At 37.8% G+C, this 22317-nt stretch overlaps 1 protein-coding gene across 1 annotated transcript; it reads right to left on the bottom strand.

Moving 5' to 3' along the window:
- Nucleotides 1-1462: 1462 nt before the first annotated feature.
- On the bottom strand, nucleotides 1463-21184 carry clcnk (chloride channel K). Its single transcript, XM_008413064.3, has 20 exons — nucleotides 20246-21184; nucleotides 20010-20166; nucleotides 19282-19413; nucleotides 18390-18518; nucleotides 16850-16989; nucleotides 16627-16704; nucleotides 16305-16377; nucleotides 13134-13259; nucleotides 11521-11605; nucleotides 11122-11223; nucleotides 10849-10933; nucleotides 10156-10302; nucleotides 9520-9589; nucleotides 8680-8790; nucleotides 7421-7637; nucleotides 5905-6038; nucleotides 5475-5545; nucleotides 5043-5123; nucleotides 1841-1927; nucleotides 1463-1717 (listed from the first exon to the last, which is right to left on the bottom strand). Exons 2-20 carry the CDS (start codon nucleotides 20158-20160, stop codon nucleotides 1679-1681), a joined length of 2058 nt encoding a protein of 685 aa, XP_008411286.1. The 5' UTR covers nucleotides 20161-20166; nucleotides 20246-21184; the 3' UTR covers nucleotides 1463-1678.
- Nucleotides 21185-22317: the final 1133 nt, after the last annotated feature.

The raw sequence follows: 22317 nt of genomic DNA, 5'->3' as shown, positions 1-22317 counted from the left end.
TAACAGGAAGGAACCTCTAGCAGAACCAGAACTCAGAAAAGACAAGAGGAGAGATGCACAAAAAACAGAGGAACTTATGTAGGATTATTTTCGGTGTTAATGAAAGCAAGAAGATAATATAGCAGAGGAGGGAGAACAATGAGTTCAGTCCTCATATTGAAGGACTAAAGAGCTGACCTTGACCAAGTGAGAATAAAAGAAAAAAAAAAGAAAAATCTGTCCTCTAAGATTTCTCAACTGAGAAAAATGTCCTCCATCCAATTATCTGAGTCAGAAACATGATTAGCTTTAATTCACACTTTTCTGTCTGAAAGCCCCAGGTGCAGCGAGGAGAAACGGCAAGGTTTAGGAAATACAGCGAGGGAGGAAAGGAGCCGCTCACACGTCATTGGTGTGTGTTTCTGTACGTACGTCAGCAACTCTGCGTGTTACAGAGAGAGATTAGGGGGAAAAAAAAGTGAGGGGGACGTTGAAAGGAGCGGTTGGTGCGACCTGTCATCGTAATCTTTCGAGGGACGTCTTTACAACATGACGCTGTGCTGCGCATCGTGGCTGCTTCCCCCCTGCTGTTTGAGGAGATCAGACAGTAGATGCACTTGAACAAATGATTTCCAGTGACTCATCGCAGCCCTTCAGCAAAGCACAGAAGTAATGACGGTCTATTTCCCCTCTGCAACATAGCATGTGGGGTTATTTAGGCAGCAGACATGACACTGAGAGGCAAAGGAAATATGTGCATAAAAATATTTTAGGAAAACATTGTGGAAAAAGCTTTAAACCATCTTTAGCATTTTTTCTTTTTAATTCAGATGAGAAAGTTTATTGAAATCTTTAAAATAGTTTTGATCAACAACTTTTCCAGGCATCTTGAGGGTTTTCAAGATTTTCTACAGAATCATCTGCGAGACACCGTGAATGTCGCTGGATCGGTTCAAAGTTGGAAAAGCTCATCTTATGGTGAAGGCAAATCTGACACCACGACAAGATATCACCTCACAAGCTGAAACATCTGTAAATTAATATGAGGTCTCTGCGCCCTCAAAGCCAGCTTAAACAGAGGAACAGTCCACAGCACAGCACATTCACACCACTCTGTCATGTTACAACCAAGTCCTTTGGTGTATTTCATTGGGATTTTATGCAGGATATCAACATAAATAGCAAATAATTGTGAAAAAGAATATATATAATAGACTTTATAAAAGAAATTCTCTGTTATGCGCTTCTCCATCACACAAACGTGTAGCTCAACAGCCAACACTGAGTGAGACTTGGTTATCAGAAGAAAACATAGCACAGATTTCATTGTGGCAACTGGTGTATGAGCTACTAAAACAGCCTTTGTGTTCACATCTGCAGAATATTAGTAGTATTTATCTCATTACCATGTCAAAAAGCACAGATCAGTGAATGATGACGTTGTGCGCTCTCTCTTTTCTGGACCCATCACCGCTGATTACAATTAAAAGGCAAAAAAAAAAAAGCTTTAATGAATATTTACCATCGGAGTCGACAGTTAATTACAGTTTTGTGGTTGTGCAAACATCATTACACTTGGGGAATGAAGGAGTGATAGCATTATCGGATGTGGGCTTTGTCGCATGCTAATCAGAGAGAGATGCTATTCATGTCGGGTTAAATTTGATGACAGGAAGTGCCGATCCCATGTTGACGCTGCTTAGATGTCCTTGGCCAAGCCTTCCAAAATTAGTTTCATCTGAAAAAAGAGAAAGAGTCACAAAACTTTGACCAGCTACTTGCTCCCTGATGATAAATGTGTCAGAGGTCAGAGTATTTGTGGGCAACAGTAAAAATCCACATATTCCTCAGTAGTTTGTACCTCTGACATTGTGATCTGTCCCACCAGCTTTCCTCTGTCAGCCACAAAAACGGTCTGAGCTGGAACAACGCTCAGCATGTTGTAGGCCTGAAATGGAAGAAAAAGAAACTACAGATTTTAAAAAAAATGTTTGCATCATCATTTTCTGCTTATGAAAAAGGAATAAACCTACGGATGCATAGAAATTTGTTGGTACTCCTGGTAGCATCTTGTGAAAACCTTACACATACATTTTTAATTGTTGTACCACAATTTTGCACTAAAAAGAAATCCAACCCATAAATCGAGTATTATGTGACAAAATGAATCCTTGTTAAGAAATACAATTTCTCAGCAAGTTTATGGTGGTTTAAAGAGAGGGAGAACACAGGGAGAAATTAAAAACAAGGTAAAAAATATTTTAAATTTAACGTTTAGTTTTTGTAAGCTTCTTGAAAAATCCTAGTAATTTTATCTTTCTGTTTACCTGAATCATAAGCATGACCCTAATCAGACAGTCATTTTTCGTTTTTCTTTTTTTTTTTTACCTGCTATGATGTCATAACATGATGGAGTCAGCAAAAAAACAAAGAAAAAACCTTAACTTACTAGTAATGAGTGCAAGATTATGTTTCTGTCTGTGTTTCAGGTTAGTGTTTTATGATTTTAACAGTGACAGACATTCACTCTAAAGAAATATCGAGACCATATTGTCCTTTTCCTCACGGATTTCGGACTAAAATGAGGTTGTTTTCATCCAGCTCCTGAAAACGATTACTCATCTTTGTGTGATGCTGTTGGTCCTCAGAGTCCAGAGGGAAATGCGTGCCTCATGTGCTAAAAGCTGCGCTGAGCTCTGTCAATCTGCTGCTTAGTGCCCTGCTGCGCAAAGATGTTTCTGTTGCTCAAAGCCAGCTGCCTGCCTGGACCGAAACACAAAATGCTGCAAAAACCCCCCTGCAGATTCTGGGAATGATTCTCAGAAGGTTCGCTCTGAGTGTAACACTCACAGAGTTTTCATGTAACTCTAAAATCAAGACCACATTAAAGTCAAAACGGATTTGTATATAACATGACAAAGGAGACACACTTACAGTTGATGCCAAATATTCACACAGTGAATAAAATATTTTCAAGTATTTTTTTCTTCTATCAAGTCCAAATATCTCAGTTCATTTGATATTTGTAACTAACTTACAGCTCTTCAGCAAAATATAGGAGCTTGTTTTACGCTAATAATTCCTTATTACTCATGAATAAGTATAAGCTACAAGCTACAAGCTACAAGCTACGCTTATGATGAGACATTCTTCCCATTTTATAAGGATAACATAAGGACAACAAAGCCGATGTTCTGGCCATCACAAAACGCCCATTTCTGTTCCAGAGAAGATATGAGCATAAATGAAAAACTGAGCAGTTCTATGAGGAGGAATGGACAAATGGCTATACTGCACACTCGAACAAAGAAAGCTTTGGGGAATACACTGAGATGCTGCTTGCGTTATGTACTTTCTCTGTCCTCTGCTGCTTTATGGCAATTTTCTGCTGTGTGCATAGCACATAAATCACTTGTTGCTGCGTCTGTAACCTCGCACTTTTATTCAAAAGCTCTATTTACGCTGAGTTTTTCATTTTGCTTTCTAATTGTACAGTAAGCTTTCACATGGACTCACATCCCAAATTTGCAGCCGGTCTGCAAAGTTAAAAATAGAAACGCAAACAGATTTTGTTTGGCTTGATAAACCTGAACAATACTTGAAATCATAAGATGAACTGAAGAAGTCATTTAAAAATGCATCCTGGTCATTTGTCACCATCTGATCACCAATCTGGGCCAGTCAAGGATCAGATCGACTAATTTTGTGGTGCGTAGCGACTGTTCAGAAGACGCCTAGCAGAGACTTCTGGTCTTCTTCCACACAGTCTGTCCTGTTCACATCCAGTGTGATTGTGATACAAAACATGACAGGACCAGACTGCAACAAGGAATCAGGTCTGAAGAGACGATCATCTGGGCTGACAATCCCCCCTTACAGGATTTGCACGGTGACCATACACATCCTGGACACAAACTGTTTGGATTTATACCTTTTGACCAGAGCTATGAAAACAAACCACTATAGAGACTGTTTCTTCCCTACATTTGTCCCTCCGATAAGCACTCATGAGTCCCAGAGTACACAGATTGATAATACAACACTCAACACTCTTCGTTAGTAGAAACAAAAACAGTACATGTATACATATTTATGGGAAGAAAGATTTTTTTTTCCCCCAGCAATTCTATCCGTTTACAAACCAAATTCCAATGAAGTTAGGAAATTGAGTAAAATGAGATGATTTACAAATCCTTGTCAACCTATATTCTGTTGAATACACAACAAAGAAGAGATATTTAAAGTTTATTGTAAATATAGTAATATAAGAATAAAGTCATAATATTATGAGTTTATTCTTGTAATTTTATGACTCTATTTTCTTTATTTTTGCTAGTATGGCCCTAATAGTTTGTCAACTGAAGTTATACGCCAAGAAGGAACGAGAAAACATTTCACTTACTAAGCTTCAAAAATTAGTCCTCTGTTCCCAAACGCCTATCAGGTGTTTTCACAGGAAAAGTGATGTAGCTCAGTGCTGAACATGCCCCTGTCTTTGTAGTGTATTCTATTGAATATTGGCTGAAGAGGATTTACTAATCAACATGTTCTGTTTTATCTAAGTTTTACACAATGTCATAGCTTCAATGGAATTGGGGTTGTAATATGTTTTGCAAAAATGCAAAAATCCATTGCAAAAAATTCAAAATCTTACTAAGTATTTTTTTTGTCTATTTCTACTGCAAATGTCTAAGCACAGTTGAAATAAGACAAAGCTAACTTACAAGACTCTTCTCAGCAAGATTTAGGAGCTTGAGTTTAGTCAATAATTAGTGAATATTGATAAAATGTACTGGTTCCACTGGCAGATTTTTCCACTCATTACAAAAAATGTTGCTAATGTTAAAAGTGAAATAATCTCCCAGTGAAACTAATACTTTTTATTATTGACTTAAAATAAACTCCCGTACCTTGCTGATAATTTATGTTGAAGTCAGTTTTGTCTTATTTTAAGTGTACTAAGATATTTGCACTAGAAACTAGACAAAAACCCTTGGTGTAGAGTAAAGTTGGAGTCAAAGACTCAGTCTGAAGTTGATTTAGTGTGTTATGCATCACCTGACCTCCTGCACTGTGTTGTGAGGCGACACCACGACCGAGTTTGGACGTATGCTGCACATCTCGTCCAGTCGTCCCTCAATGCGCTGCACAAAGGCAATAATCATTCAATTTATAAAGAAGCAGGATTCAGCCTCAGCTGTTCCCACTGACCTCTTAAAAGTCTATTTTCATATATTCTTAAACTTAATCCTTGACCAAAGCTGTGGTGCAATTATTTGATAAGGAGCATTTATTTGTGAGTAGATGTTGCCTTAAGATGGATGTGAGCTGTAATAAAATGAGTTTTTACATCAGACTCTCGGCAGTCCTGTCTGTATATTATGCTTCCAGCCTCCTTTTTTTTTCACCCAAAGGGATTTTAAAGACAAGGTCTGCTTTCCAAGCAGCTCCTCTACGCTTTTCAGCAATCCCTGCCTTTGTCTGCACCCGTTTACCTGAGTTTGACAGCGATGCAGGAACAGCAGCAGGTCCGACCGCAGAACGGAGCCCAGAAACACCTGCGACTCTGACAACAACAAAGCAGAACCAAGAAAGGTAACATTTTCTTCACAGATGGTGTGAAAGTGAGGCAATCAGTATTTTGATGGGTCAAAAGTTCCAGACATAAAAATTGCCCCATATGATTGCTGCTGAAAGGCTCAGAAGTCAATTTTCACAAAATTGTCTTCTCTGTGAGAATTATTGCACTTTCACTCCGCTGAACTGCTTCAGTCAATCTCGCAGGGTAATAGTGAGTTTCACAGCACTTTCGAAAGAACGCTGTAGATTTTGTGCGTGTAATCCACCACGCTTCTCCTGTCTTTGCTTTCTGTGGGTGCGGTCTGAGTCAGTAGAGTGTGTGTATATCCACAGCTCTTTGCGTACCGTGTGAGTCCACCACGGGGATTTGTGCTTCACTGCTGTTGCTGACAGCAGACTGAACCTCTGCTGGCCCAGCTGCTTTCTGAAGCTGCACTGATTTCACCCCCATGACCTTCCCCAGTGGTGTGGACGGAAGCCTAAAAGGACACAAATTGCATAAAACCTCAGACAAAACCATCTAGGGACGATACACATGACAGGAAAACAGAATATGTCTTCCAAACCCATTGATTTTACTGAATTCAGATTTTGACACGATTCAGCTGTAACAACAAATAACATATATATTTATGTTTTCTTTTTTATTTAAATAAAGAATAATGTGTAAAACAAATAGGACAAATAAAGGAAGGGGGCAGGGCAGGTTTAAGAGTAAGTTTTTTTATATAACAACTTGTTATAAAAACAAAAAATATACTATTTTTCAATGGTATTTGAATTGTGAATGTGAATATGTTTGGAAAAAATAAATTAACTAAACTGTGCTCCATTTTTTCTGTAAACTTTAGGTTAGAGCCATATGTGCAGTATCTGTCTGTCTGTCTATATTGTTAACAATATAATAATATTAGTTTATATATTATTAATCAGTGAAGATGTGAAAAATAAATTCTTACTGTAAAATACATTTCTTATTTCTGTTATTACTAAAGTTTGCTTTATAAAGAAACTATTGCTCAGTGTTTTCTGCAGTGATACAAATTGAATGAAATTATCTACAAAGTTTCATAATGTTTGTGGTCTTATCTGGTGAATTAAAGTCCAATTTCATTTTGAAATTGCTTATTCAACACAAATACCCATTTAGAGTGTGAATTTTTTTTAGATCAATAAAAATACTCTTTCAAAGCAGATTTATTGCAAAAATAATTCAGTTTATAAAAATGTGTGACATCTATGTTTGGTTTACAGAATCAACTTTTTTTTAGCTTAATTTGTTATTCATTGATTAATTGCTGTGAGACATGCTGGGGCTTTGAGAGTACAAATTTGGGAACATTTTATTCAATAATAATGTCTCAACAAATGGCATTTTTTTATTATTATTAATTTTTACTTCAGTTAACAGAAATAATCAACCGATGGAGATTTATTTAAAAAAAATGTTTTGTAGTTTGACACTAAATCCTGTCATGAAATGAAAATGGAAAAGCAAGCATGCACTAATAATAATAATAATATTTATCTATAGGTGCCTTTCTCGACATTCAAGGACAAAATACATAAAATCAATTAAAAGATACAATAATAAAATCATTTGACCTATGTGAAAGTCAGAGCACCTATCCTTTCACAGACAGTAATAAACACCAAAGCTGCTGGCGTCAAAATAAAACATTTTAAAAGCATTTGCCGTTGGTAAAGTCTGAAAATAATATTTTAAAAAATTAAACAAATCTCCACCTCAGCCTCTCCCCAGCCAATAGCACAGATTCTAACTTGCTCTCATAGTTTAGAATTGAGGTAATTATGGTTGAATTTGTCAATGCTGAATAATTTGCCCTTTGCTTCTCCTTACTGTGGACACGCCTTCTTCAGCGAGGGCAGGTGTGGGAGCTTCTTACTGATAGAAAGGCCATCGTAGAAAGACGGGCAGTTCCTGGAGCGTGCCACGGCGTTGGCCACCAGAGTGGACAGGAGGACAGGCACAGCGTGGGTGACCTGCCCAGTTAGCTCCACGGCCAGCAGAGCCGGGGACAGAGTGTGGGTGGCAGCACCAGAGAAGGCAGCTGCACCTGCGAGGCAGAAGCAATGATCAAATTAGCTGCTCATCGATGTTCAGTGCAGCTTACACACAAGTATCGCAAGTTTTGTGTTGAACAGTTGGCTACATTAAAATACATTTACATTTTGCATCCTGATATAAAATCCATTTAAGTCTAAAAACATGAAATCTGCTTGGAGCAGATGAATCAGAAGATATTTTTAACATGTTGCAGAGTGTTAAATATACAACATTAAGTATGGAAGTGAACACATTTAATGGCTGACTGTCTTGGGTTGAAAGTTCAATGCTCAACACACAGTCTTGGCAATGCGGATAAATAATTCTTTTCCACTTTGACTAACTTTGTCAAACTAACAAGCATATCTTCATGTTGCTGAATAATAGTGGATCAAAAGAATTCACCCCCTTAATGAGTCGGCTTGGATTTTTCTTAACTGAGCTTCTGGGAGCTTATTATAGCCAATAACTTCCATAGCTGTCAAAGGAAGATGTCACATCGTACTTGTTAAAACTGTAATCAGCCCTCAGAGTGGCGAAGGCTAACAAGGCTGCTGTAGTCGTGCTGTCAGACTCATAAGAAGCTGATCTGCAAAGTCAGCTTTGTTACAGAGTGATACAGTCTGAGTATCTTGTTAGATTTCACCTTAATGAGGATTTATTTACTTTTCAAAAAACTCACTAAAGCCCTATTTATTAAAAATAACTCATGTTATTACATTTTTCTTCCACGGGGTAAGGGAACTATTATTGATAATATCTCAGAATATCACATGAAAAAAAAAAGACGGCAGACAGATAACAGCCAGCCAACCAGATAGATAGTTCTTCATCTGTTTTTTTTCCTCATTTATTCTTAGCGACAATAAAAATGTCTGTTTTTTATTGGATTGACTAATATTTTCTAAATTATCATACATTACTACTTTTGTCCAATTCTAGTTATTTCAGTGACAACTGTTGGTTTTTCGGTCAAAAACAGAGAGGTTCCAACAATTTTGTCCACACATGTACATCAGCAGCAAAGGAATATAGATTATATTATTTTCTACCTGCAAGAGCATAGCCTCCAGGATTTACAGATGTCCACTGTTGTCCTAGAACATCTCTCCCAGTGGTAACGTAGGCAACGGCCTCACCAAACAGACGACCCATAGCTGCACCTGAGGAAGAACAAAAAGATCTCTGAGTTTTTACTCACACAGAATATCTGGTGAGTTTGCACTCACCAGCTCCTGGTATCAACATAAACCAAGGTTTTCAAAGGTTTGTTTCGAACTCCACTTTAAAACTAAGACTACACTTAGTTCCAAAGCCAACTGCATTTTAAAGGTTTTCTGTCATTTTTACAGGAGTCAATGGAGTTTTTTCTCTGGCTGTATTAGACACAAATTAATACAGATTCATCCCTCCCCCACCTGTTGCTGCACTCTTTCAGTCATTTATCTGAATGAAGGCTAGCAGGTTTCATTAAGATATAAAGGCTTCTTAGCCTTACATTATTAGACTAATTTGTAAGCACAATTAACATTTATAAAAAATATGTTTCTAGCATAAAGTCTCCTTCTCACGCTCAATTACTGCATATTAATAATGGTTTTTATAGTGTTTATAGATGAATGGATAAGATATCTACAAACTATTTAGTAGCCATTTTCTAAGAGGAGCCTTATTGTAAAGTGACACTCATTATTTAGTGGCTGTTTCTGTTATACATTTTGCTTCATTTCAGAATCACAATTTCACGTTGATGCAGTGGAAGAGGTCTGGTCGTACTCTGAGGATCTCAGTCTTAACTGGACTGCCAAATTTAAATTTAAACATGACCCTTTTTTTTTTCTTCTGGGCATTCAAGCTTGAACATCTTGTTTAGTTTGAGTCCCGTCACTCACCATAGGCAAACACAGGCATGAAGTATCCTGCTGGCAGAGGCAGCGTGCAGGCCAGGACCAACATCCACATCTCCGAATCAACAACAGAGGAACAAGACGGTTAAATCCTTTCGGCTCTGCTGACACCTGCACCGATGATGAGTCACTCGCAACTTGCACGCAGGGAAGTGTGTGCGTGTATGTGTGTGTGTGTGTGTGCGTGTGTGTGTGTGTGCATGTGCATGTGTGTGTGCCAACTCAGTTTTTGCTCTCATGAATACTGAATCTGTCTCATTTCCATTTGGATGCAGCATGAGGAAGGAAGCCGTAGTAAACAAATCCCGAACAAACTGCACTCAAGTGTGCGTTGAATTTATGAGTGAAAGGACGTCTGAAGCTCCTCGAAAGGAACACATTCCTACATTTGAAACATTTCTTTTGCATGAATGCAATGAAAATGAGTGAGTAAAATCACTCCTTGCATTCGCAGCTATGGTGTCTAAATATTATGTGTCAGACAACATTTCTACCTGAAAGGTTACAATGGCTTTTGTTTGCGTTTTCCATTGTGAAAATGTTAATGCCTTTGTGCCTTTGAGGAGTTGGAAGGCTGGTGGAAAAGAGCAGATCCATAATTGACCTTTAAATTATTTGTACCTTCATGAGCAGAAAGAAAGCCAAGGACAGGAAAATGGGGGCGCCCGACGAGCTCCATTCCAGTGAGTCCAGCTCCAGTCGCACAGATGCATTGTGGGACCATTGTCTGCTTTCCAGGAGGGAAGAGAGGAGCTGCTTTGTGGTGCACTGATAGACAGATAAGTGACATTTAGATTACAGTCTGACCTCGACCAAAGCTGGTGTGAAACAAACAAACCCATAAGTAAGATGGTGCTTATTCCCCACCCCCACCCCTCCGAGATTTTTTGTACGTCACACAAACTCCCATTGTTGATCATTTTCAAAAATGTTTTACAAATGAAAATCTGAGAAGAGAGGAATGCACATGTATTCAGCTCTTTAAAATCCAACTGTCACCAGGAGTCACCTGTTAGTGAATAGGATCAACTCGTGTGCTTTTTCACCTCATGGTAACTCCAGCTGGTCAGACGTTTGTTAGAGAACGTGAAACGAAAAGAGTCACAAAGACCAAGGAACACAGGCGGTTAGGAGGCTGAATTAATATGTACCCCAGATACTTTTACCTGTGAAACAAACTTGAAAAGCACGTATCCTTCTTTAGGTATAGGAAAAATCAAAGGATACCCCTATTTTAAACAATTTATCCACAACAAACAATAGATCCAGCTTATTGATTGTGTGGCTCAGCTTTTAAATGCTTTTGACTCTCACCTTAGAGGCCAGGTATTGACCTGCAGAGTAGGGAAACGTCAGCGATGCCAGAAAGAAAACAACAAGACCAGAGTACAGACCCTTCCTGCAGAGAGGTTTTCACACAACACAGACATTTGGTTCTTTGTTTTGTTTTTCATTTAGATGCTCTGTGTGTTCTAGAAAAGAAGTTAGTAAATGAAAAATAGATCAATAGTGTCATTACGGATGCTTTTAAAAGACACTGCAGGTGACTCATCACTGCCTCACACCCGCATTGTAAAGAAGCCTCACTCTGTTGTCAGCATCGTAAGGAAGACCCGATTCGTTTTGGTGAACTTCAGGATCCAGCGGTGGCAGAAGAGGTAGCAGCGGGTCCCGGCCCCGCACAGCAGCCTGTTTTCAGACAGCGACACAGTCCAGAATGAGAGACCTGGGAGTCATTTTCACTCGGGCAGCAGACGATGATCGGAAGTCATTAGAACTGGGGAAGGGTTGCAGAGGAGGGAGGCCGGGAAATGATATAAAAGAGAGGGGGGAAAAAAACTAGAACTGCTAATTAAAACTGAAGGAAAACACAGAGGATCTGACTCTCTGATATTAATATTAAAACCAAATGTCAGTTTTTATTAGCTAGCCAAAGACAAATTGAGGTTTTGTTGAGCTAAGCAGAGGCTGTCGTAGTCAACTAACCCCAGTAAAGCAAACAGCAGGATCTCAAGTGGGAAGAAAGGTGAAGCGGTGGGGAAATTGGTTTTGAACAACGCCTGAAGAGTCTCTGCGGACACAAAGCAAATTGGAATCAACAGTCGGGCAAAGATCTAATATTCACTCACGTTATTGCACTGATGTTTTAATGAAATTTACAGTTAACCCAAATGTATTGGATAGTTGTTTTTTTCCCAAGTAATTGACACTGCAAGTTATTTGATTATTTACAACACTGCTGACAAGTGAACATGTGAAAGTGTTACATTTACCTGTAGATCAGACCTTGTACTTTGAAATAGATGACGTTTCTGCGCTCTGTTAAACGAATAGTTTTGGATTTTTGAGGTTCAGTTGAGAGGTTAGTTGGATGGTAACTAGTTTCATTTGCTCAGTTATATTTACTTGAATAACTTTTTTGAAAAATAAACTCTACTAAATATATTTCACCACGCTGTACCATTTACTGAAGTAACATAAAGTATCACTGCTCACTGCAGTCAAATTTCTGGTTTCCTCACCCACTGTGAGTAACTTCACATCATAAAAAACAAGCTTGTTTTATAGAAAAACTCACCAGACATGGACACACACCTGCAGTTTTTTATTTTAAGTTTAATACTGAAAGAAATTGATTTGTTTTTTTTGTAATTATGTCGTTTATGTTAATTATTTCATTTTGTGTCCACATCCAACATACATACATTTCCACTTAACTGGTCCATTTGATGGTGCATTTTTGTAAATATTAAATGGTTGATGTTTTTGTTACTCAGTTCTTGAGTTACCTATTTGCCAAATACTCTTGAGTAAATTCTTGGACATTTACACTTTACTTGAGCAAAAAATACATTTAAGTAGTGCTACTCTTACTTGAGTACAATTTTTGGATGCTTCCCACCTAGTTGTCGGTAATGTCTTAGATAATATTACATTTGTACATTCAAAGTATAATCATAAACTGCAAAATGTGCTGGTAATTTTTCCCGAGTTGCCTCGACTCCTTTTCTTTCCAGTTTGAATTTGCTTTTTACAGCACTGCTTTGCGTTCATTCTTTGTCTGATCCCTCCATCGTTTCACCAGTTTGCTTCCTGTGGTTCTTTCTTTCCTTTCTCCAGCCATTATAAGTTCATTTTTCCTCATTAAATACACCTTCACAATGATTCAATGATACTTGGACCTTTTTTGGTAGCACAATGTAACATGACTGAAAACGTATCGCTTTCTACTTCCCTTTCTTGGTGAATGAGTCTTTGTAAATAACGTTCCTGAAACAAATACGGCAACAGTTTAAAAGATTACCAAAAAAAAAAGCATTTCCAGTAAGTTTCAACCTCCAAGAACAACTAAACAGGATTTATACACAAAAAAGACCCAGTCTCATTTACTGCTGATGCAGCTGTATCAGCAGTAAATAACCTGTTATTTAAGGTTATTTATAACCTGAAATAACCCTAAACCTTAAATATTTATAACCTTAAATAACAGAACCTCAATTCAAACGCTTAGAAAAGTGTTATAAAATTTGCTTTCTGAATTGTAATCACATTGAATCCAGATAAGACTAACGTTGCGTCTCGATAGACAGACCCTTCACCTCCATCTCTGCTCCACATCGACAGCAGGTGAAAGGTCAGAGCCCCGCAGGCAGCCGAAAAGAAACACGGGCAGTAATGCCTCACGGTAAAGTGAGAGCTCATCACCTCCACGCCGAACAGCACACCTACACCACAAATGGACACAAACATATTACAAATATGTACATTTATAGTGTTGTCAGATAGTTTCCTGTGTTGAGAGTCATGCATGTTTTATTTAAGCTGTTACAACGCAACCTATTTTTATGTTAGTTGTGTCATGGCAATGTTGGTCTCACACTCTGGTGTCAAGAATTGGTCTGAATAGGCCTGTCACGATAACAAATTTTGCTGGACGATTAATTGTCTAAAGAAATTATTGCGATAAACGATAATATTGTTTCAAAAACCTTTTAACACTGATTTAATGGAAATGACTAATAATACATGCGATTTCCTGATATTTATTTTCAAAATAACACGCAACACTGGAACTGATAAACTAAATAAACAAAACAACCAAAAACAAAAATAAAATGGATTCTCAGTCTCCATTAACAAAAAACGTACTTGAATAAAAACTAAACAACATAAAGCCAAAGTGGAAATAAATACTGCATTCAACCAAAAGAGTGCAGATTATGAAGTCTGTATTGCCCTTCAGTAATCTCTAGATTTAAATGGAGAAAACCGGCACATCTGACTACCTAATGCAATAGTTCACACTACACCATTTTTGCCGCTATTTTCCCCTTATGACAATCTTAGATCGTTGGCCGATCTAACCGATCATCCTGCAGTGTGTGGTGGGTAACGGTAGATCGTCGTGGCCGCTCTGATCTAAATCAGGGGTTTTCCCTGACTGGGAGCTTAACGCTGAATGTGGCAGGTAGCCAATCAGAAAGCGCGGATTCTCCTGCTTTCTGAGGGGAAATTACGGAGGGGAATCCCAAACAGCTGACACGGCGCAACCCGAAGTCCAGCAGACATCTGAGATCAGTGGCGCAAAAAGTGGGTATGCAGGGTATGCAACGCATAGGGGCGCAGCACCAGAGGGGGCGCCAAAACCCCGTCTGGAGGGGGCGGCGCGCCGATGACGCTTTCTCATACACTTCACCTCGCGCACATAACGAGGTAAATGTAGCGAGTTTTACCCTTCACGTATCGTCGCCTGGGCGGGAGGGGCGCCGATTTATACTTTCGCATCCACCTGAATAATGTGTAGTTGCGCCACTGTCTGAGATGATATGTGGAAACAACATTAATATTTATTTAACGTTTCGTGCAAAGAATATAGAAATGACAAGGGGAGGAGTTGGAGCCAAATTGCTACCTCAGTGTTTATCAACTGCTACCTCAGTTGATAAACACTGAGGTAGCAATGTTTATGTCACGTTAACGTTCTTCGTTAACGTGAAATAAATAGGTTATAATTATTTTCATTCAGTCAGGACTTTACGCTGACTCTATAGCCACATGCATCACAGGTAGATTCTAGTGAAGCATTGATTAATGCCTGATTTTAAAATTAGTTAACTGGACTTGCAGCCGTTATTTTGTGCCCATGTGGCTGGACACCACACGGCACGACGAACCCGATCGAACCGTTATACCTAAGATTTCTGTCGGCTAATGTGTCTCTCAGGGTTTGAAAATGGGTCGACAACTCGTGTAAAGTGCGCTGGACATTACACTAAGGAAATGAGGGTCAGTGGAGAGCACCGGAGCTGAGCCTTTTTCATTCAGCGTCATCAACAGAAAGAAAAAAAGGCAGGAAGAGACGATAAAGACGATAATTAAAATGATCTCGATAGGTTTTTTTTTATCGTCCGATTAATTGATTTATCGTTTATCACGACAGGCCTAGGTCTGAAGGACAAAAAGATGACCAAATGGACATAGAGGGGGAAAAAGTTGAAAAAGTGGATTTGGAAAATACCTTCTCTTACTTGTAGGGAAATTGTATATTTAAAAAAATAAGATATTTTCCCTCATTTTCCTTAAATATATTTTGTACAGAAAGCAACGCCCAGGTCGTGGGCCTGATTTTTCTGAGCCCTCTGGTGGTCTTTCAAAGTTTTTCAATGTCTTGTGGCTGTTTGTCCCAACATCATTATCAGATTATTGGTTTTTGTTATGTGCAACATGGTTCTCTGCCCAGGGCGCCATCAGGGCCTGTCACACTCATTCAAAAAGAGAAAACGTTTTTTTCATTGATTACTTGCACGTGTCAATGGAGATGGGGCGCCCCCTTGTGTTTTTACAGTGTAAGCACTGTAAGCAAAGCAAAGTTGCATTTATCATGATTTTCACAGCATTAAGACAACATGAGACAAACTCTCAACCAGAATAAATAACACTTTGACAGGTGAGACGACCTGAACCTAAGTGATCTACTACGAACAGAGATTCTTTGAAACATATTGCAAACTTTTTTCTAAACTCCAAATTTTAAAAAATTATATTTTTATTAATTTGCTACGTGTAATTAAATTAAGTTTGCTAAACTTAATTTATTTATGTTTGCTTAACATGATCACTTCATGAACTTAATATATTTACTTTTATACATTTAATTTGATAACTTTGCAAAATTAACTACAATTTTTAAGTTGGATCACCTTTTATTTTTTATTTTAAATGTGTTAAAAAGCTAAATAAATAAAAATAATTCTCATTGTTTTTTGACATTGGAGCTACCTTCGAATGAGATGTGCTTCAAAGCTGTGAAGTAGAGCACAGAGTAGTTACACCTGGGCTTATTGTTTTTTCACTGATTATGTAAAAATCTAAAACCAACAACAAAAAAACAAGAGTACTGTGCACAGTAGCAAGGGCTGCAAGAATCATCATAGTTTCAGATTGATACTGTGTGTGTTGCTTTATTTTGAACTCTATACATTTTTTAAAAAGACTAAATAGATGAGCCAATGCTATGTCAATGGAAAAAAAAGACAATTTATTAAAGAATCTGTTTTAAAATTGAACTTTAGGGACAGTTTTTGACAGCATGTCTTTACTGATCTATGAAAAATACCAATGAATCTGAAAGTATATATTTAGAACAAATCTCTCACTACACTGTGTGTAATCCTCTGGAAGCAAAATAAATGAAAGATGCATTAAATTTATATGAAGTAAACCAATGCAGCACATGCATTAAATATGTCCTTTACATCAATTTCTCTCACCACTGACAGGCGCTCCAAAGCAGCTTGATACTCCAACCGCAGCAGCTACAACCATCATCTCTGTTCCTGCATCCTGGAGATCATACAACACATGTTGTGGTGAATACTTCTCATTCAGACCTACACAGAAACTAACTGCAGCTGATAGTTTGTGTTTTTCCCAGGCAGAAAACCATATCGTTTGAAATATTGAGGAAAAAAAATGGTGGGAAATCCTAAATGATTTCCTGAAAATCAGTGAATATAAAAACTATATGGATTTGGAAATGGAAATAGAATGACACTATACAATATAAACATTTGAACACATAGCTGGTTTTACCTTCTTTTTGCCTTGAATGAGTCTGCAAAGCCTGTCCAAATAGGCTCCTATCATGGTGGAAAGATGCACAAATGGACCCTGAATTTAAGAAGTTAAGAGGCAGAAAGTTGTAAAAAAAAACAAAAAAAAAAACTAAACAAAACAAAAAAACACCTGCAGTGTGTATAAGCTGCATGAGTACATCTATATTATGAGAAAATCGTTGCTCCAAATCCTTACTTACAACTTTGCCAAGGAAAACGGTGCTGCCTGCAGCCAGTGTGCAGATAAGACCCAGAAACTTGGTGAACACATTAGTGAGAGACAAGTAATGAGGCAGTTCAATGCCGGTCAGCATGGTTCTCACTTCTGGTATACCGGAGCCTGAGCAAAAATAATAATGGAGCATAAACCAAAAGGCAGAATAACGATCGAAAAGGTCCCACTAAGGAAAAACAAGATTTAGCCTAAAATGACACTTCAGGGATTCTGAGAAAGGCTGGGAGACATCAAGGACAGACAAAGAGGCTGAAACTGAAGCTTTGCAGAATATTTAGTTTGCTGATGTAAAGAAGTTTCTCCAAATTTTATGTCATAATCTTTCACTGGAAGAGAAAAAACAAGAAGCTACTTAATTTTGCTGAGATATGCTATATTTGCTAAAAGTATTTGCCCACCTGCCTTGACTGGCATATGAGCTTAAATGACATCTCATTCCTAATCCGCAGGGTTCATTATGACTTTGGTCCTCCCTTTGCAGCTAGAACAGCTTCAACACAATGCAGTCAGACAAGCATCAGTTCCCCTGGCAACCTCCAAACCCAGACTCGTCCATCAGATTGCCAAATAGAGAAGCGTGATTCGTTGCTCTAGCGAACGCTCCTCCGCTGCTCTAGAGTCCAGTGGCGGCATTCTTTACACCACTGCAGCCAACTTGGTGATGTATGGTTTGGAGGCAGCTGCTCCACCATGGAAACCCATTCCATGAAGCTCTCTGTTCACTGTTCTTCAGCTAATCTGAAGGCCACATAAAGGTTGGAGGTCTGTAGTTATTGACTCCGCAGAAAGTTGGTGACCTCTTCGCACTACGCACTTCAGCATCAGCTGACCTCGCTCCTACAGCGAGGCATTTGTAGTGGTAGGCCATGACTATGTAGTCATGGCCTACCACTTTGTGGCTGAGTTGCTGTCATTCCCAAACACTTCAATTTTCTTATAATACAGCTGACCGTTTACTGTGGAATATTTAGGAGTGAGGAAATTTCACAACTGGATTTGTTGCACAGGCATCTTATCAGTTCCATGCTGGAATCCACTGAACTCCTGAGAGAGACCCATTTTTTTCATAAATGTTGGTAAAAACAGTCTGCATGTCTAGGTGCTTAATTTTATACACCTGTGGCCATGGAAGTGATTGCAACACCTGATTCTGATCATTTGGATGTGAGCAAATACTTTTGGCAATATAGTGTATAACACCATAAACACTAACATTTCAGCAACAAAGCCAGATTTACTGCGATTACATGAAGCCATGAAAGATTTTGACAAGAATCATCTTGGATTGATTTTTTATTTATTTATTTTACCTCAGGAATATTTCATTTTGATCAGGAATAGATATTTCTAAAAGAAATAAAGTGACAGGGAAAATACACTTATTTTTCTTCAATTGATGTTTTCCAAGACAATACTGACTGTATTCAGACCCCATCATGGAGAAATCCCTAAAGGGAGTTCAATCACAGATATAGGCAATGTATAGTAATTGCTTGTGGACAAACCTGTGGAGAAGGGACAGATGTTATGGGAGAAAGATGAGGCGAAAGCACAAATGCATGCTGGGTATAGTGTCCAGCAGAGGAACTGCAGCAGAATGTGGCCTTCCAGCTTCGCATAAAGCCACAGATGAGCTAAGGATGTAACAGAAGATCACATAGTCATCCTCTTCTGCATTTCCATTTTGTATTTGCTCTACATTCAATAAATATTCTTCCTCGTTAGATTGCCTTCCTCACCAATGAAGTCCAACCACAAATCAGGACTTCATGGAATAGTGCCAAGGAGAAACTTGTTGTCGAGATAAGCATTTTTAAAATACTGTTCCAGTTTACCACAGGTCAAGCAGGGACACGTTAAATGTAAAACAAACTTTCCTGGTCAGACGAGACCAAACATGGACTGTTTGGACACCATTCAAAACAGTAGAGGATAATTAACACTGCACTTCACCCTGAATACGTCCTTCCCAAAGTGAAACATGATACGTGCAGCATCATAATGTCTGGATGCTTTTCCTCAGCTGGGACAGGGATGTTAATGAGACTTTATGGGAGGAAGGAAGGAGCTAAATACCAGAAAATCTTGGAAGTAAGCCTTGTGGAGGCCACGAAAGACTTAAGACTCTAATTCCAGCAGGACAATGGCCCTGAACAGAGCCACAGCACTGCAATTAATATTTTTTGTTGTAAAAAAAATTATTGAAAACCAACTAAACTTATCTATCTCACAATTGTGCATTGCTTTGTGTTGATTTGCCACATAAATTTCCAACAAAAATACCTCAAAGCTTGCATTTGTAAAGAAAACACTGTGAATACCTTTGCTAGACACTTTCTTGTGCTATCTTAGATTATTAATCACAGAAGCTGACAATGTGTGTGTATGTTTGTGTACCTTGCTGCAGCTTTGCCACACTGAAGTCCATGAGGAAACTTAGGACGGCTGTCAAAATCCCCAAAGTGGCGAATCCATACCACTGAATCCCACAGACGCTTTCCAAACAGTCTCTCAGCTTTAACAGCCATTCTTTAAAGACAAAAAGTCATGTGATTTGTGACAAATCGAAACGCCGTTAATGTCTGAGCCACATGAAGATTTCATTTCTATATGGAAACTTTCTTCGCAGCTTCCTGATTGGCATTACAAAGTGGTTGCAGACACACATTTAGGTAGAGGACGACACAAGAGCAAACTGAACAGAATGACTGACAAGACTTTTTCCCACTTCTTCAAAAAAACATTAATGCAGAAAGATAAGTGTTAGAGACAAATTACCATTGAAATAGCAAGAAAATAGAGGAAAGGAGATTCATGCAAGGATGCACTCTTGTTAGCAAGGAAAACTGTGAAAAGAAACATTCATGGTCAGATTCCTTAACTTTGTTATTCTTGCGCATCACTTATGCATTTCAGAAAACCTAATAACCTCTTTTGACCTTAAGTCTATGTTCGGAAATTACATGTTGACAAATCAGAAAATATTGCTTCTCATCTTCATAAGCTTGTTGCATATTGACTAACTTGTCCTTGAACTTATCAATAGCTAAAATGAAATATTACAGACACTTTTCCAGATTACTGGTCTTTGAACTAAATATTGGCTCCTTTCTCACATTACTAACCTTTGACATTTGCCCGGGTTCCCTTGTATGGCTTCCATGAGTCCAGCAGAAGTGGGGTTTTATTATGGGATGCTTCTGAGTTATTTTCTTGCTTCTGGACATTACCTTCCTCCTCTGTTTCTATCTCCAGTGACTTATCAAAGCTCTTCATGTTGCCCTGAAATATAGTAAAATGCAGGAATCAAATATATTCTACATGAGAGTGAAATATGAGTTTATGAGGCAGGTGGACTCACCTTCTGCTTGGAGGTGCTGAGTTCTATCAGTAAAGTTGTAAGCAGAAGTGTGTGTGGTGTGGCTAGGTGTGTATCTGGGTTGTGACTGACCTCTGTTAAGGTATTTGCATAAATATGATGGCGCGGTCATGCTTGGAAGCGTAGCTAATATTAACTCTTTGGAGGAACATTTGAAGGTGACCTTCATTTCAGTTTTTCAGTCAAATGAAAAACTGAAATGAGTTTTTTCCAGGTCGTGGGCCAGAATTTTATTGACTCCATCACTCTATGATTTTTACATATATAGAATGTTATATTGTAATTCCAGCCCTTTAGCAAAAGCTAAAGAAAAATAAATGTATTGCAATCATTTCCCTTTTTTACACAGATGTGTTTTGCGTTTTGGCTCATGCGAATAAATATGATATATCATGCGTTTGTTCATTCATTTATACACTTTCTCATCACCAAAAAGTGCTTTTGATTATTACATTAAGAAAAGTGTCTAACCATCCACCTGCTCCTTCTGCATATTTGTCTTCATTTATAGACTTAATGCTTGACTTTTTTATTATTATTATTATTTATTCCAATACTTTTAGAAACAGTCTTGGACATAAATTATTATTCCTGCCTGCACTTTTCCGAAAGTTATGGTTTCAAATACCTTTTTCTAAGAATACCCCCAAATCCTGTAATTGTTTCACACTTCATAGGAAATCAAAGTTTAACCTCAGTAACCTGTGGAAGGTCAATGTAATCATTGTTCACACCATTTGTCTTTTTTATGAGCTTTTAGCTAATGTTTATCTTCCTCAGCTATTAATTAGCACTTATGTTATTTTTAGAGCCTTGCAATCAGCATGCTGTGAGCACCAGCGCTCTCACATCCATATATACAAATACAGAGAGAGAGAGAGAGAGAGAGAGAGAGAGAGAGCTGTTATCTGTGTAAAACTTGTTTCCATGGAAGCGCCGCACAGAACAGAGACAAAGAGCGTGATGAAAATAAGTACTTTCTAAAAAATAGAATGTAAATCCAATAAATTTTTAAAGCACCTTTCAGTCAAATACAAAATTTATATTTTCTATTTGACTGATTATATATATATATATAAATATATATATATATATATATATATATATATATATATATATATATATATATATATATATATATATATATATATATATATGACACTAATTAAATTAAAGTAGGCTTTGTCATTTCGTGAATATCTACAGAACAAATACAGAAAGTTAGAAATTTAAATACAAACTGTACCTGTGATCACCTACGTTTTTTTTCTGAGAGCATGAGGGAATCAAATGGTGTTAAAAAAAGAAACTGAAAAATAAGTAAAATGGAACCAAAATTTATAAGTTGAAGTTAACTCTTCATTGCATTATTATAACACATATACGTGCCATTTAAAACTGTCCATAAATTGAAAGAGTTTCAATTTACGGACTGCAAATTGAACTGCAACTGAGTGTCTCAGAGGGGGCAGACGGAGCTTCTGGCTCTGCAGCTCCCCTAGTGGTGACTAAAGGACATGCAAACTTTACACCAGCATCAGAAGATTTGCTTATACCAGCAGTTTGATCTAGATTCTAGAGTATGGCATAGAAAAAGGTTAGGCTGAGCCAAAAATTATTAATAACCCTCGTAAGTTTAGTTTGTAAGTGATTGTTTACATTTTAAAACCTTTTTCTGCTGACAGAAAGCAATATTAGCATCTGGTGAATGGTTTGAGTGCTATAATGTCAATAAATGTTTTTTTTTTCCAGTTATAATGGACAACTATATAAATAACTTTGTTACTGTTTTCATTTTATTGCTTCATTACCTTTAGAGAGACAGCGATCTCAGTTCCTAACAGAAGTAAACTTCCAAAAACTTCATGAATAGAAAAAAAAATTGTTAAATAATAATAAAAATAAGAAAAACAGAAAGAACTTGAATCTCACGTTGCTGCTAAGTATCAGTGCTGCATCACAGCTAACTGCAACAGGGAGCTAGAAAATAAGCATTTTAAACCTCAAACAAGGTGTTGCTTGAGTAATTTGGGGATTTGTTTTTATGTCTTTCA

Source organism: Poecilia reticulata, chromosome 7 (assembly GCF_904066995.2).
Source record: "Poecilia reticulata chromosome 7, P_reticulata-male-v2, whole genome shotgun sequence".
NCBI lineage: Eukaryota > Metazoa > Chordata > Actinopteri > Cyprinodontiformes > Poeciliidae > Poecilia > Poecilia reticulata.
The sequence above is the reverse complement of the archived record's forward strand: the minus strand, read 5'-3'. Positions and strand labels throughout refer to the sequence as shown.

Coding starts and splice junctions, on each gene's coding strand:
- clcnk (XM_008413064.3), bottom strand. CDS start 20,160: ATGAAGAGCTTTGATAAGTCACTGGAGATAGAAACAGAGGAGGAAGGT. Junction 18,519..19,281: donor TGTGGCAAAGCTGCAGCAAG/GTACACAAACAT, acceptor TTACATCCTTAG/CTCATCTGTGGCTTTATGCG. Junction 10,303..10,848: donor GTCAATACCTGGCCTCTAAG/GTGAGAGTCAAA, acceptor TCTGTCTATCAG/TGCACCACAAAGCAGCTCCT.